Source organism: Rhincodon typus, chromosome 7 (genome assembly GCF_021869965.1).
Source record: "Rhincodon typus isolate 14 chromosome 7, sRhiTyp1.1, whole genome shotgun sequence".
Lineage (NCBI taxonomy): Eukaryota > Metazoa > Chordata > Chondrichthyes > Orectolobiformes > Rhincodontidae > Rhincodon > Rhincodon typus.
In genome coordinates, this window is record NC_063338.1 from 60787299 (window position 1) to 60805260 (window position 17962).

Consider the following 17962-nt stretch of genomic DNA (forward strand, 5'->3'; position numbering starts at 1 on the left):
GCATGACTCTTGCAATCTGTGTTTCTACTTATTTTAGTGTCATCTGCAAATTTGGATTTACAGTCTTCTGCACTGATACCAGGAGAAGACAAGATCTTATTTCCTGGACAGCAAGAAAATGTTACATACTGCTTGTTATGGTTATGCTATAATGCATGTTCTATCAGTACAAATTGGCTGTAACATGATTGACAAATAGGGGAATGCTATTTCTAAAATGCAAATTTATGTTGCCTGTAACGCACATCTATCAGTGTGCGAAGCAGTAGATGTCAACATCACAGGATCATTTCACGGGTTTTGTCATGAATATGTACAATGTTAGCTCCGAAAGAGTCTCCATGCGGCATCATGTGATCATTTTGTGGGCTTTGTCATGAAGTGCTTTCTGTGAGAGTTACAGTACAACCTCATCCCCTTTCAAACCATCTTAACATTTTTGATATTTTTAATAATATTTCATTATTAGATGTGAATTAAACATTTATTCAAATTGTGCTATCCTTTGTGTTAGGCTTTTGAGAGGATTTTTGAGTGATTTTCTTTGGTGGTCTGCCCCAACCCCACTTTTCACACAGGGCCAGTTATTTCTATAGTGCGATTTTCAATAACACAATGTTGCACAGAGACACAACTATCGCATTATAGCAGAGCTGACTGTATATGCAATAAAATTTTGCTCATTAGATCAACGAAAGAACTTGACATCCTATACAAGCACATCATGAATTGTGTAGAAACCAGATAGGAGTCAATTCATTAGTCATCATACGCTGAAGTATATTAATTGTATTTATTATTTCATTTACATGTGCATTCTATGTAATTTTCAAACAATTTCTGTACTTTCAATAATTAATCAACATACTTACTTTTCTTCACACATTTCAGATTATAAACCTATCATTCACAGTACATTTTGCATTTATGGACATACAGCAAACACCATGAGAATGTTGAGCATTACAAACCATATTTTCCCAAATAATAATGATTATTACAAACCAGTTGAATTTACATACAAGTATTGAAATTCTGGCAAAGCAACAGCCATTTGGCTCAAAGGTTCCATGTCCCATTTATCGTTTTAATATTTTCCATACTACTACTTCTATTTTGTAGCTGTTAATTGAAGTCAAATAATCATTAATGTTGACGTATAAGTCAGCTATTCAAGGTCAACCCTGTTCCCCATCCCAACAAGAAAACAATTTTGGTTTTTATGCCAAATACAAAAGTGAACTGCTGGTTTGGGTGTCACTGGTACATGACACAAACAATGATCATGTTTTAAAGCCCCAAGCATCTTCACAACATAGCCTATATTGTTAGCTTCATCTCTTAACCTCCAATTATAAGATACTAGTAAATATAACATTTGTGCAATGGCAAATTGAAATTGATGAATAATGTGAGTATGGCACACTGTATCTACAAAAGGGGTCAACTCACACATTGAATATAAGCAAAATATAATTTTTAAGACCAGAATAATGGGGTCATTTCATACACCAGTTTGACTGTTACTTCGCATGATTTATTATTTGAAAATTACAAAGATTAAAATTGAATCAAAAAAATTGATGAAATGTTTATGCCAAATAGTTTGAATGTCAAGTACTGAGGCTACTTTATTCAGTCATTGTACATTGCAAGATTGGTAAAATTGATTACTTTTCTCAGTTTTCTGAAAATTAAAAAAGAATTCGAATGCTGAAAATGTGACACAGAGGCTAAGAATATTGGAACTAGAATGTTGGATAGTAAATTGAAATGGTAAGTTACTTTGGCAAATATGATCCTTTATTAGAACAGAAACACAGAATATTAATTTGTCTTTTTGTTGTGGATGCTAACTGTTTTGCAATTTCATCGTTGTCTCCTTGTTTCTGTCAGCTCAGTCGTCCCTTTTCTTGTTATAATCACCTCCCATGGAAAGATTTTGGTAAGTATTCCAATCTTCCTGATGTGATCTCTGTGTAGGGAAACATGGACATATTAGGACAATTTAATTAGCTGCTTTGAAATATTTATTGCCTAATTCTAATCATGTTAACCAGTAAATTCCAATATTCTATTTTATATTTATTGTTACATACATATCAGCTTTGCATTAACAATATGTTAAAACATAGCTAGATCTCGTAATTTGACTGTATAAAGTAATAAGTGATGATAGGAACAAGTAAGAGAGAAAAGTGCAAAAAAGCAAAGAGCTAAAGAAAATATTTAACCACAACTTATGAATATTTTTCAGCTTAACATTTTGAGAACATGACTGATGGAAGCATTTTCTAGCATTTTGGGAAAGTATCAGTGAAACATATTTTATCCTCTATGGGCTTGGTCATTTTCACCATTTTGTTAATATTGTGAGCCAAGAAGCTCTGCTGAAGTGAATAGATAGTATTTCTAATATGCCAGTATAAAACAAAATAAAGGCTGTGATTTTCAGCTAGCAAACACCAGTGCTAGGGACTCTGCTCTTCCTGATGTATATTAATGACCTACACTTTGGTGTGCCAGGCACAATTTCAAATTCGTGGATGATATGAAACTTGCAAGCATAATGAACAATGAGAAGGAATGAAATAGAACTTCAAAGTATATGGCCAAATTGTTGGAATTGACAAACAATTGGTAGATGTAATTTAAATCAGAGAATTGTGAAGTGAATCATTTTGATAGAGAGACACAGAGAGAGCTGATGCACGGGAAAACCATCACTTTCAAGTTCTCCTTGAAGCTACACACCATCCTGACTTGAAACTATATCACTGTTCTTTTACTGTCACTGGATTAAAATCTTGGAACTATGTTCCTAATCACTTACCTCAGTATTCTTGTATACATTTCATCCTGGCATTTTATCAATTTATTGAGCAGACAGCTTCTTCAATACCTCCTCCTTATCAATTTTAAGTATCTAGATTGCCTCCTCCTTTGTTTATGATCATTGTCTGGCAAATGTATAGCTTGATAGTTACTAGCCACTGATCAGCCCAACCCAAAGTTCTGTCCAGATCTTCCTGTGCATGCGCACAGACTACTTCCGTATCTGAGGAATCTCAAATGGCACTGAATACCAGGCAATCATCAATGATCATCGCACACCCAGTGATAGGCATTATGATGGAGGGAAGATGTAGTAGCTAGAGACGGTTGGGCCTAGAGCACTACACTGAAGAACTCCTGTAGTGATGTCCTGGGACTGAGATCATTGAGGTGACTAAGATGAAGAAGACAAAATCCAATAGATTTTTTTCCTGTTGTTGGTTCTTTCACTACCTGCTATAGGCACAGTCTGGCATATATGCCCTTCTAGAATTGGTTCTTCCAGTTAACAATGGTAATACTGAGCCATTATTCATGATGACTTTGAAATCTCCCATTAGTGTAAATTTAGTGTTATTGGTTTCCTCAGTGCCTTTTCCAAAAGGTGTTTAACAATGGAGGAGTACTAATCTGTCACCTGAGGGACTGTGGTAGGTGGTTATCAGCAGGAGATTTCTTTGCCCATCTTTAATTGATGCCATGAGATTCTAGGGATATGGAATCAATGTTGAAGGCTCCCAGGATAATTCCCAACAATGAACCAATGTTTGAACTGGAGAATTAAATTGCTAAAGAGTCAGGTTTTTTTCTATAATTCTGACAGAAATGACATTGACAAAAGCTATTCTTTATAATAATTGGTTGATAATAAATTGCACTTGTAACTTGACTGAATGCTGTTGAGCATCATCCATAGTTGTCAAAAATAATTTTCACAGCAATACCACATTTAAATTATTTTATTTAAAGTGCTAATTTTAATTTATTCAAATAATTTATAATAAATATGTTTGTAAAGTGTATTCATTGATTCACTATATCTGAAAGTAAAATTGCATGAGAAGGAATACCAATTTCTCACACGTTCCTGACCTTTCCTTCATTCATTTAACTTAAGGTAAGATTTGGGATATTCTTTACTGCTGGGCAGTTATCAATAATATAATTAAGCATTGTTTTAAAATACCTCATCATAGTCTCTTGTTGCCAGTTTGTTCATCATCATTGTCTTGCTGCCCAAATTTACTCTCGGAATTTTTGTTAGGTTTTCTCCCTTTGTTTCCATTACCAATGGCTGATGTTCATCAATTTTAATATGTTTTAATCTGCAACAGTGAAATTAGAATAGTTGTTAATATCTGTATTAGAAAGAAGCGAGCAATTCTATAATGGATCTGAGTTGTTGAATGCTATACTGCTTAAATGGATTTCTTGTACAAGAGTGCCTAAGCAGAAAGATTAGTATTTTCCAACAGATTTCAGACCACATGATCAAAACACTCCAATACTGTACTTGTACTAAAGTAATGCATTTTATACCATTCCTTCAATGTCAACTTCTCTCCTACTATTGGAGAAAAAAATCTATTTACACTATGTGCCAAATTCTACAATGTCAGATTACACACACTTAGACAAGGTATTAGAAAATTGTTGGTATACAATTAGACGAGAGGAAAGGAAGTGATACAACAGAAATTTGAGAAACAAAGGACAAGTGATACAATTTCTCGTACATTTAGGTGTTTATTCATATTTTTTCCAATAAAAACATTACTGTCTTCATTGTGCTATTCCCCTATGTTTACAGTTCGAACACAAAGTTTTTTTTGAAGCCACTCTGATTTAGGTTTGCAATAACAAAAGTATCACCACTAATAACATGCTGAATATAGAAATATGTCCCAATGCAATTCACAGATGGGCAAGTGAACAACAGTGCTGAGCTATCAGTTAATATCAGAATAATCATTCAATTAGCATTGGGACTGTGAAGGCTCTTGGCTTTAAGGATATTGTCACAATTTCACTGGGAAGATCTGAAAATGTATAAAATCCCAATTAAACCAACAACATAATTAGTTTCAAAAACAAAGTTGCTGGAAAAGCTCAGCAGGTCTGGTAGCATCTGTAAAGGAAAAAACAATGTTATCGTTGCGGGTCCTCAGAGGAAGGGTCATTGGACCCAAAACGTTACCTCTGTTTTTTCCTTCACAGATGCTGCCAGACCTGCTGAGCTTTTCCAGCAATTTTGCTTTTGTTCCTGATTTACAGCATCCGCAGTTCTTTCGGTTTTAACATAATTAGTTTGCCTGACTGACTGCTATTTAGGGCAAAAATAATTCACACCTGGATTTGTCATTACCAAAAATACTTACTTAATGTAACACATTTAACTTTAACAAACACATAGAAGAGAAAGGATTCTTTACTTACCACTAGGGCAACTTAAACTATAGTCCTTTACGAACACCAAATGCACACACACATTCATGATTAAGGTAGACAAAAGACAAACTGTTTGACTCAGATATTTTGAGTGGAAAAAAGAATATAGACAGGGAAAACAAAGTTCTGAACATCAAAAGTTCAGGTCATTTGGGTGGATTAAATTGTGTCTCACAGTTCCTTTTGATTAAAACAATAATGATATGCTGATGTTTGTAAAGTGATGGATATTCTTCGCTTTGACAGTTGATGTAGTGAATCTAAATCTTTTCTGATTAGGTTTTTCTTTTAATCTTATTAGATTTTGTTGTCTTTTCATTCACATCAGGAGAAAGATAGAAAGATGCTTTCAGTTCAGAGTCTCTGGATATCTTCAACAGTTGCACGCCTTCAGATTTGTAGCAAACTGCAACCCAACTGATCCAAAGGCTTTCAGTGGGCAGTCTTTACTTAACTCAAAGACTTTTGATGCCAAACTGCCTCAAAATAACAATATCACTTTTGAAATAGTGAGATTATCTTACATAGCTAAAAATGCGCACAACTTAATTTTTCCAATGATGCAAATTTCTCCTTGTATTTCATAGAAACTTCCATTCCAGTTTAGAGGCCAAAAAACAGAAAAAAGTACTCTCTTACAATATACTGAGAAAACTTATTTTAAACTAAAGTGTGAGAATTCATACTAATATAAAAATGACTTTTATAGGATAGTATTGCCATTGGGTTCTTCATATTTAATTTGTTCACATGATCTTTTTTTAAGCAAGAGTGGCATCCCATTTACTCATGTTTCCTAACTTAATGCAGAGAAAAGTTATTCAAATGTGACTTGCATATTCACCATTGAATATACAATATCGTCAATGCATATTCTTTCTTTAACCTTTTAAAGAATTTCAAGAACAGTTTGCATTCATTTTAATAAGGTGATTTGGCAGCTGGATAAATGTAGCATCCTTCTGAGGCATTACTCCTGCTTAGAACTTTAGATGCAGGAGGCATGCCTTATAATTTGGAAATCTTAAGGTGTCATTTAAATATCAGAAAAACATTGCGGTCTTCCTAAATTCAAGTCACTTTAAAGACATTCCCATGCTATTTAAATATATATACATATAACTTGAAAAATAGATATTTTGAAGTAATGATTTTCAGAAGTACTTGGCCTCAGTAATTGTTTAAGCTCCCTATTTGGAACTGTGCTCTGAACTGGGCCATTCTTAAATATCAATGATAAAGAATATTGGATTCAGATAAAATAAATAATATTACCTCGCACACGCATAAATAAGTCCGATTGTCATACTTATTATGACAACTCCAGCTATAACACCAATCACTACAGTACTGAGTTGAAAGGCTGCAAAATAAAATTACATTTCAAAATAATTATCAAATTAACTGTAACATTTAAACCTCAAAATTAATGGTTTAAAATATAATTATATTATTCTAAAAATCATACAGCAAACAATTTGACTCGTTGTAAGAGATACTGAGTTAGTTCCACTTTCACACTCTTTTTTCGAAAATGCTGCAGTTCTTTTTAATGAGATAGTAGGAACTGCAGATGCTGGAGAATCTGAGATAACAAGGTGTAGAGCTGGATGAACACAGCAGGCCAAGCAGCATCAGAGGAGCAGGAAAGCTGACGTTTCAGGCCTAGACCCTTCTTCAGAAATGTGGGAGGGGAAGGGGGTTCTGAAATAAATAGGGAGAGAGGGGGAGATGGATAGAAGATGGATAGAGAAGAAGATAGGTGGAGAGGAGACAGACAGGTCAAAGAGGCGGGGATGGAGCCAGTAAATGTGAGTGTAGGTGGGGCGTTAGGGAGGAGATATGTCAGTGCAGAGAGGACGGACAGGTCAAAGGGGCAGGATGAGGTTATTAGGTAGGAGATGGGAGTGGGGCTTGAGGTGGGAGGAGGGGATAGGTGGGAGGAAGAACAGGTTAGGGAGGCGGGGACGAACTGGGCTGGTTTTGGGATGCGGTAGGAGGAGGGGAGATTTTGAAGCTTGTGAAGTCCACATTGATACCATTGGGCTGCAGGGTTCCCAAGCGGAATATGAGTTGCTGCTCCTGCAACCTTTGGGTGGCATCGTTGTGGCACTGCAGGAGGCCCAGGATGGACATGTCGTCTGAGGAATGGGAGGGGGAGTTGAAATGGTTCGCGACTGGGAGGTGCAGTTGTTTAGTGCGAACCGAGCGTAGGTGTTCTGCAAAGCAGTCCCCAAGCCTCTGCTTGGTTTCCCCGATGTAGAGGAGGCCACAACGGGAACAGCAGATGCAGTATACCACATTAGCAGATGTGCAGGTGAACATCTGCTTGATGTGGAAAGTCTTCTTGGGGCCTGGGATGGGGGTGAGGGGGGAGATGTAGGGGCAGGTGTAGCACTTCCTGCGGTTGCAGGGAAAAGTGCCGGGTGTGGTGGGGCTGCAGGGGAGTGTGGAGCAGACGAGGGAGTCACGGAGAGAGTGGTCCCTCCGGAAAGCAGATAAGGATGGGGAGGGAAAAATGTCTTTGGTGGAGGGGTCGGATTGCAGATGGTGGAAGTGTCGGAGGATGATGCGTTGGATCCGGAGGTTGGTGGGGTGGTACGTGAGGATGAGGGGGATTCTGTTTTGGTTGTTATTGCGGGGAGGGGATGTGAGGGATGAGTTGCGGGAGACACGGTCGAGGGCGTTCGCGACCACTGAGGGGGGAAGTTGCAGTCCTTGAAAAACGAGGACATCTGAGATGTACGGGAGTGGAATGCTTCATCCTGGGAGCAGATGCGGTGGAGGCGCAGGAATTGGGAATAGGGGATGGCATTTTTGCAGGAAGGTGGGTGGGAAGAGGTGTATTCTAGGTAGCTGTGGGAGTCGGTGGGCTTGAAATGGATATCGGTTTCTAGGTGGTTGCCAGAGATGAAGACAGAGAGGTCCAGGAAGGCGAGAGAGGTATCAGAGATGGTCCAGGTGAACTTAAGGTTGGGGTGGAAGGTGTTGGTGAAGTGGATGAACTGTTCGAGTTCCTCGTGGGAGCACGAGGCGGCGCCGATACAGTCATCGATGTAACAGAGGAAGAGGTGGGGTTCTGGGTGTCTCGGAGATCTGGGGGAATGGTGAAGACTTGGCAGGGCTGGGTGCTGCTGTCTCCTCTGGAGCTGCTGGCTGTGGAGGCGATGGGCGGAGGATACGTGGAACAATCCCTCTTCCGTACCTACACTGGCCCTAAAACCCACCCCCATCTCCTACCTACTAACCTCATCCCGCCCCCTTGACCTGTCCGTCCTCCCTGGACTGACCTATCTCCTCCCTAACTCCCCACCTACACTCACCTTTACTGGCTCCATCCCTGCCTCTTTGACCTGTCCGTCTCCTCTCCATCTATCTTCTCCTCTATCCATCTTCTATCCACCTCTTACTCTCTCCCTATTTATTTAGCTCTTTTTAATGATTAGGTATTGTTACTATTGAATCTGTTTCCAATACCCATTCAGTGTGTATTCCAGATCATACAAATAAATTCTTAGCACCCCTCCAATTCTATTTTTAAATTCATTAATGGGATAAGGGCATTGCTGGCTCGGCCAGCATTTATTGCCCATCCCTAATTGCCCAGAGGGCATTTCAGAGTCAACCACATTGCTGTGGGTCTGGAGTCACATGTAGGCCAGACCAGGTGAGGATGGCAGTTTCCTTCCCTGAAGGACATTAGTGAAACAGATGGGTTTTTTTTTCTCCTCAACAATTGACTCATGGTCATCATTAGATTCTTAAATCCAGATATTTTTATTGAATTCAAATTCTACCATCTGCCATGGCAGGATTCAAACCCATGTCCCTGGGACATTATCTAGGTCACTGGATTAACAGTCCAGCGATAATACCACTAAGCCATCACCTCCCCCTGATTACTACTTTAAGATTATGTCCTCTGATTTCTGATGCATGCCAGTGGAAATGGTTTCCTTTATTTACATTTTTTAAAGCAGTCTATAATATTGATGATCTCCAAGAAATATTTCCTTGACTCTCTTTGTTCTATGGATAACAGTCTTAAATCCTTCCGCTCTCCTCATTACCTGCTTATAATTTCTTTCATATGTTTTGTAGGTAAGTAGCTTATAAGTGTATCAATAAAATCAAGCATAATGAAGTGAAAATATTCCAGAGTTGTTTGAGTAAACAATGTATGTTAATTTTGCAATCCGATTCTGCTATGAGCTTAGTGGTCAGCTGACTTCATGCAGTGAATGGGTTTCTTTGATTTGAATATCATATCTGCCAACACAGGACCAACAGAGCTGTTGAAATAGCTGAGAGCTATAGCCTTAAGATGGTTACTGATACATAGATGTTACTTTAGTTTTAAATTACTAACACCTAGCTACAGTTAATATCAATTCATTCATTATATGATTCCTTCACATATGTATTACCCCACAATTAATGTGGCCTTGTGAAACATTATGATTCATAAGTTGTAAAAAATTGATTTAACTATACGTTTTTCATTTTGTGTGCTTCATCTTTTTAAATAGAAACATTTAAAAATCCTTGTTAGCACTCCCTTCACTGAGTTCAAACAATGAACTTTAATGGAAAAATACACACACACACGCACACACACACACACACACACACACACACACACACACCAGTGCAACACCAGTCCTCTTCCATTCCTGGGAAAATTTTATCCCCTTCATTTCATAGTGTGAATGTAAAACTGTTAATTCTTACCATCCTTGCAGTCAATTCCACCATAGCCAAATGGACAACTAAATTAAAACAAGCACATCATTAGTTGTAAATATAAGAAATACTTCAAACACACACATATATAACAATGTGAATTAATTTTGACCAACTAGAACAGTTAAATGAAATAAGAGCAAAAGAGTTAAAAATTGTGTACCTATGTTTCAGTTTTATTTAGTTTTAAAGAGTATTTTGCTTTGTCTTTGCAAACATACTTATGAAGGATCTGTGCAGCTTACATTAATTTTCTGAATCCTGAACTGGAAAATAAAAGTTAATAATTTTTATGGAATATTTTTCTTCCATTTTTCTCCATGTTGTTCCTGCCCTGCAGGTGTTAAGTCTTTGCTGGAATATATTTGTATTTGCAATAATTATTGTTTGATGTTTCATTTATGAGGATAGTGGGTGACAGCTGCTCAGGTGACTGGATTGATAGCATATGGGTCCAAATAATTTTGATAAATACCAAAAGTACTGTTTGATCCCCTGTTTGATTTGGCTGAAGTAGACTTATGACCTGAATAGAGAGTAATGCCAAACCATTAGTGGCTAAGGACCTGCCAGAAATCAGCTCATGATGAAACATCAGCACTCACGAGTCAAGGACTTACGTTTGGTCAAAGCACACATACTATACTTCATTTATATGAACTTTGATGACTTTCAGCATGCTGCTCAATCACAGAGACACTATTAGAAAAGTTATAGCATCACCACAAACTCCAATGTCTCCGTTCAGTCGCACACCATCCTATGTGACCTACTTCTGTCAGCACCACTGGGGCCAATATTCCTAGAGTGCCCCACGCAGCATTATCATAGGAATATTATCTCACAAGGAGGAGGGCTGTTCAGTCACAGCAGCACCATTTCAGGAAAATAGAGTTGTAAAATAAATGCATGTGGTTCAGAATAACATAACAATGCCAATAGTGTTGCTTGATTCTCCATGTGGCTGAGGTAGGCTTACGATATTTCCACAAACCTAAACCCAATGTAAAATAAGATGCTTTGAGTGGGGTCTTGACAAAAGTCATGAATCCTGTTCATCGGGGATATCTCAAGGATGTAGTAATGGTCTTCCAGCCAGTTATCCTTCACAGGCTAGACAACAGTCTTTGGGGAACAGTCTGTACAAGGGAGAAAGGTATATAAAATAAAAGTAAAATGATCTTATAAGTTAATGATTCATACTCAACCTTTCACATTCATTATTCCTTCGTTTGTATCCAGCTTGACATTTACAACTACATTTATTATCCTCTCGAACAATGTATTCGTTTATTCCTTTGCACTGCGTATTGCATGAATCTGAAAGTATTAAAGGCACATTAAAATATTCAGAGATGGTATAATTAAAACATTTTCCATATACATATAGTCTTTGAATAATGTGGTAGTTATGTCCCTGAAAATCATCGTATCAAGTGAAATTGCATTATTGGAAACAAATTCCCATTGAAACCCATGTAAATGTTCAGGTAAGTCCCCAGAAGTCATCCAGGCTGATTTGACATCTTTTTAACAAATTGGATCTGCCTGCTGCTACACATGTTTTTACAATATAGCGAATAATAGCACCTCCATTCCCACTACTAGAGGAAAAAGTGATCATTTCCAATTGTGGACAATTCTTGATGTCGTTCTTCATTGGATATTTGAAATAAGAAGCATGTATATTACATGTGAGATTTGTCATCAAGTACGAAGCTACATGCGATGTGGAGAAAGTAATGAAAGTGAGGTCAATCCCAGGCATGAATGGATAAGTTGAAACAGTGAGTACAGAGACTTAGGAAAGTAACACTGCATTCTCTGAGGTAAGAACAAGTGTCAATCATCCATTAAGGCCCACCTCCGGCATTGTTTATATATGTCAATATATCAGTGATCAATAATAATGTTATTGCAAATTATGAGCAATTTATTGGATTAGTGGTTGTAAAGTAAAATCCATGTTATAACAAATCCGTGTCATTTGAAACTGCATTAATCAAAAACGATCTGCATATACAATTAACTTTTTTTAATTTTACACGTAGAAGTGCTACATAAAATTCAGACATTTACTCTAGAGAATTATAGGTGATACATTTTGGAAAAATGAAGACGGAGAGGATAAATGTACTTGGAATTTCTATCAGGATTGATTCCTCTGATTTACTAAGTTTTGTGGTACTACAGCTAAAATGGCATTTATACCTTTCCTTCAAGATTTTGGTTAACATTCTGCCAAATGTAAAAGATCAGGAAAATGTGCAGAAAATACATCAAATGGTGAAAAATTAAAAGCAATGGAAGCTTTTTGTGATTTAAACGTTTTAGATATATAGACTATTAAAAGTTGTCAAGTAATTTGTTAAGGACATTCAAAAGATAAGTAGTGCTTGAGTACAAAAGCAAGGGCATAATCCTAAGTATGTGCAAACGTGGTTAGGGTGCAATTAGAAAATTGTCTCCAATGTTCTGCATGTTACTTTACGAGGGATCACAAGGTAACTTAATGGTGCAGCTAATGTCGCCAAGATACCGACGATGAAAGGTTTCAGTTACTATAATAGTGAAACTGAAACTCTGTAATTAAAATAAAGATTTCATTAATCAATTACTTCACAAGTTCACAATAAAATTATGAAGGCTTTGACAAGGGAAGGCAAGGACAGGATTTGCAATTAGGCAGTGCCTTTCACACTAGGATACTCCAAATGTTTTACAGCCAAATTATTATTCTTGAAGTGTATATACTGTTGTTAAGTAGATAGATACATTAATCATTTTTTATGTTGGAAGTTTCCAAAAACAGCAATGGGATAAATGACCAGTTAATCTACCTTAGTGACATTAGTCGAGCGGTAGCTATTTCTCAGGACTTTGGGAGAACACACACAGGAAATGTTAGAGAAATTCAGCAGGTCAAACAGCATTTATGAAGAGCCAAATAGAGTTAACATCTTGAATCCAAACGATGTCTTCAGAACTGATAGACTGATAAAGAGACCCAACACTTGAGCTGGAACTTAGGGTCACCAGCTCAGATTTTGGTATGTCATGTAGCTTGAAGCAAGTATAGAATTGGCATCAGCACATGGCGACTCACTGGGTTTGTGTGAGCTGCAGCCAGGCAAACGTACGAGTGGTTTTCGGGAAACTTATGCCTCCTGTTTGTGTCTCCCCAGCTTCCAAAGTCTGAATCCAAACTCCAATCACTTCACCCACATGCCTAAAGTCGCTAATACCTCCTTGGAGAAAAAAACGCTCACTAAACATTTTCTGAAATACACTTATTCCCTGGATTTCCTTATAGTCCCAGCAGCCATCACTACTTGCATCTGGCACTGTCAGGACTAATCAGCAAGCAGCCAGTTCGATTGACTGATAGACTTTGAGGGTAGGTCCTGTTTTCCCTGATGGATATGGTAAGTACCTTGCTTGTTGTGATCAGCTGAAGAGATGTGCTGTTTGATATAATCCACCAATCGTTGTGATGCACAACCTACACACCTAGTATCACATCAGCATTGAAGTCAATATACCACATACCTCATAGGGAGAATACCTTTTTAGCTTAATAGCAGCACCGTGTTAATGCTGAACATCAATCCTGTTGCTGCTGCATAACAGCAGAGTGTAACAGCTAGCATTTCCTATTTCCGTATAATTTTTGAGATACCTTTCCCTAAATTTGAGGCAGACTGAGCAATTTTCAAGACCAAAGGTGAAGTCTTTACAGCCATTCGTGAGCTTTCATGACATACAGTAAGAAATATTCTGATCAGGGTAGCCATTATTCCACAGGATGTGTTTGATGTGTTCTGTTACAGTATCAAATGAGGTTTTGAGGTATTTATGAGGTTGCCACTAAAGCCTATTTTAAGACATGGGGAACTGTAGGGATCCTAATGTGTACGTTGACCAGTGAAGGTTGATTGTAGTAGGCAATATTACCAAGCCGAGACAACAAGGTGCAGAGCTGGATGAACACAGCAGGCCAAGCAGTTCATCCAGCTCTGCACCTTGTTGTCTCGGATTCTCCAGCATCTGCAGTTCCTACTATCTCTGATTCAATATTACCAAGCCACCTGGTTAATTTCTCACCTGAGATGTTAAGTAAAGACAGCTCATTTGACAGCTGCATTTCAAAGGTGAATTTGAGCGCTAGGTGGAGTCCATTAAGACACTTAATGAAAATCTTACATATAGCTGCGGATTCAAATATATATCAGAAATATGCGAGGGATAGGAGGATGGGTATTATTCCATCGATGACATGTTTCTCGTGGCACCCGGGAAATGTGTTTTTTTGACAACTAATTAAATGTCATATATGATCTAAATAATAGGTTTGGTCTTTTAAACCCTGTCTTATCTCCAACTAATTCTGCACGATGTGAACTGGCTAAATGGTGTGTAAATTTCTACAACCATCATTTAAGTAAGTTTTCCACATGCACAGTGAAAGATTTCTTCACATTTGCAAAGACCATATTTGACTTCCATATCAATAACAAAGTCTTCATTTGACATTTCTAGCTTATTCTCCAATGTATCACTTGAGGAATTCACAGATATTTGCATTGCAGCATTATGTCATGGTGATTTAAATATGCCACCAGTGTGAGAGTCAGTATTCATTTAATAATCAACACATGTGGTTGATTCCAATTTTAATAACACTATGTACGCTCAAAATAGATGGTGTTGCTGTAGCATGTTTAGATCGCCATGACATACTGCTATAATGTAAACATCAATGGCTTCCTTGAATGGTACATGGGAGAATAAGCTAGAAATGTCAACTGAAGACATGAACATTGCACTGTTATTGACATGCAAGTCTTGTATGGTCTTTGCAAATGTGAAGAAATCTTGCATGTGGAAAACTTGTTCAAATCCTGGTTGTAGAAATTCATCTAACCATTGGGCCAGTTCAAGTGGTGGTGAAGTGGTCAGAGGTAACCAGGGCATAAAAGATCAGTTATTTGCTCTCACACAAGTTCAGCAAGCATTTTATTTTTGGCTTGCTTTCAAACAAGCAGTCCAATCACATTGAGCAGCAGGTCCAATAGAGCATCAGGGGAGCAGGAAAGCTGACGTTTCGGGTCTACACCCTTCTTCAGAAAAATGATTTTTCTGAAGAAGGGTCTAGACCGGAAACGTCAGCTTTCCTGCTCCTCTGATGCTGCTTGGCCTGCTGTGTTCATCCGGCTCTATACCTTGTTATCTCAGCTTCTCCAGCATCGGCAGTTCCTACTATCTCTGTAACAAGCATACTAAACACCTTCTTCACTATCCTATCAAACTGCGACCCACTTTCGAGGAACTATGAACTTGCACTCCAAGGTCTCTTTGTTCACCAACACTCTCCAGAAACTTATTTGCCCTCATTTGTCTTTCCAAAATGCAGCACTTCACATTTATCTAAATTAAACTCCATCTGCCACTCCTTGACCCATTGACCCATCTGATCAAGTTCCTGCTGTATTCTGAGATAACTTTCTTTACTGTCCACCACACCTCCAATTTTAGTGGCATCTGCAAACTTACCAACCATACCTCCTATGTTCACATCCAAATCACTTATATAAATGGCAAAAAGCAGTGGACCCAGCACCGATCCTTGTGCCTCACTGCTGGTCACAGGCCTCCAGTCTGAAAAGCAACCCTCCACCACCACCTACCGTCTTCTACCCTTGTGCCAGTTCTGTATGCAAATAGCTAGTTCTCTGTATTCCATGTGATTTAACCTTGCTAACCAGTATACCATGAAGAATCTTGTCAAATGCCTTACTGTAGTCCATATGGATCACATCCACCACTCTACGTTCATCAATCTTCTTTGTTCCTTCTTCAAAAGACTCAATCAAGTCGATGAGACATGATTTCCCACACACTATCCCTAATCAGTCCTTGTGTTTCCAAATACATGTAAATCCTGTCCCTCAGGATTTCCTCCAACAACTTGCCCACAACTGATGTCAGGCTCACTGGTCTATAGTTCCCTGGCTTTTCCTTACCACCTTTCTTAAATAGTGGCACCACATTAGCCAACCTCCAGTCTTCCAGCACCTCACCCATGGCTATTAATGATACAAATAGTCTGGCACTGGAAAAATTAATCAATTTTGCTTCCTATTTCCAACCTCTCACCTTCACCTGGTTCATCACTGACTTTTTCCTTCCCTTTCTTTACTTAACTGTTTTTATTTCTGGGAATAGATTATCTACAGAGATCCATTACAAAATCACCAACTCCCACAGCTACATTGACTACACACCCTGCATCCTATAAGAGATTACATACTCCCAGTTTCTCCATCTTCATTGCGTCTACTTCCATGATTTAGCTTCCACAACAGTGCTTCAAACATGTCTTAACTTTTCCTGATTAAGGCATCCTCCCCACTTTGACCGACACAGCACTCGGCCATGTTCAACCCATTTCCTGCGCTCCTGTCCTTACCCCTTTACTCCTTCCAGAAACATAATAGGGTTTCCCCTTGTCCTCACTTTCCTGTCAACCAGCCTCGACATTCAGAAGTTCATCCTCCACCATTTCTGCCACAACCATCATGATACCACCACCAAAAACATCAGCCCCTCTACTCCCCGATCAGCATTCCATAGGAACCATTCTGTCTACGACACCCTGGTTCATTCCTTTATCACTGCCCAACACATCCCCCTTCCAAGACACTTTCCCATGCAATTGCAGGAAGTGCAACACTTGCAATTTTAGGTCCTCAATGGCAAACGCCCCAAATTGAAGCAGCAATTTACTTTCAGTCTAGCTGGCTGAATCTGCTGCTCGCAAGGTGGTCTTCTGAACACTGGGAATCCCAAATGTAAACTGGGTGACCACTTTACAGAACACTTTTGCTCAGGCATGACTCTGACCTTTTGGTTGCTTGCCATTTAAATGCATCATCTTGCTCTTAGGCTTACATTTCTGTCTGAGGCCTGCTACAGCCTTGCAGTGAAGCCCAATACACATTATAGGAATAAAAAACCAAAAGAACTGCAGATGCTGGAAATCAGAAAGAAAAATAAAAACAGAAATTGCTGGAAAAATTCAGCAGGTATGCCAGCATCTGTGGAGAGAAATCAGAGTTAAAGTTTTAAGTCCAGTGTCTTAAAAACTGATGGTAGCTAGGAAAAGGTTAATATTTATGCAGAAGATAGGATGGGGGGAGGGGAGAAAGTAAATGATAAATGGATATAGAGCACAAAGAGAGAGAAAAATAGTTGGACAGCCAAACGAGTGTGTAAAAGTCAGTTTTGGGGAATGAATAGCTGTTAATGGGGCTCTTAGTAGCTCACAATGGATTGTGTGTGGTAGCAGCCCATGTGATAACAAGGCCTGGTGTGTGGGGGTTGGGGTAAGAACATCACCTCAAGCCCTAAAATTGTTGAACTCAATATTATGCCCAGAAGGCTGCAGAATTCCAGAGTGGAAAATAAAATATCGTTACTAATGTTTTGGAGTAGATCTGTAGCTCGGGTTGTGGGTGTTGAGGTTGGTTATCTCGCCGAGCTTGTTTGTTGTTCCGCAGACGTTTCGTTACTGTGCTTGGTAATATCCTCAGTGCAGCCTCTGATGAAGCATCGGTGTGTTTTCCCGCCTGGTTTTTAAACTCTGGGGTCCGTTGCAATGGATTGCCTCACTTCCGGTTTTCCTCCGTATTGGAATGTATATGGGGTCGAGTTCAATGTGTTAATTAATAGCATGCTTCGTGGAGTGCTATGCTTCCAGGAATTCTCGTGCTTGTCTCTGCCTAGCCTGTCCCAGGATCTTGGTGTTGTCCCAGTCGAAGTCGTGGTTCTCCTTGTCCATGTGGATTGAGATGAGTGAGTATTGATCGTGTCTTTTTGTAGCCAGTTAGTGTTCATGTACTCTTGTTGTTAGTTTCCTTCCTGTTTGTCCGATGTA

The 17962-nt window shown here is 38.7% G+C and overlaps 1 protein-coding gene across 1 annotated transcript in view; it reads right to left on the bottom strand.

Annotated features, from left to right (window-relative positions):
- Positions 1 to 779: 779 nt before the first annotated feature.
- LOC109926929 (mucin-13-like) overlaps positions 780 to 17962 on the bottom strand; it is a 39484-nt gene continuing 22301 nt past the window's right edge. The window contains exons 6-10 of the mRNA XM_048599224.1: positions 11235 to 11346; positions 10015 to 10052; positions 6559 to 6646; positions 4022 to 4160; positions 780 to 1975 (exon numbers count right to left, since the gene is read on the bottom strand). Coding sequence (XP_048455181.1) covers positions 1898 to 1975; positions 4022 to 4160; positions 6559 to 6646; positions 10015 to 10052; positions 11235 to 11346 — 455 coding nt within the window. The 3' untranslated portion in view covers positions 780 to 1897. The remainder of the gene's footprint in view (positions 1976 to 4021; positions 4161 to 6558; positions 6647 to 10014; positions 10053 to 11234; positions 11347 to 17962) is intronic.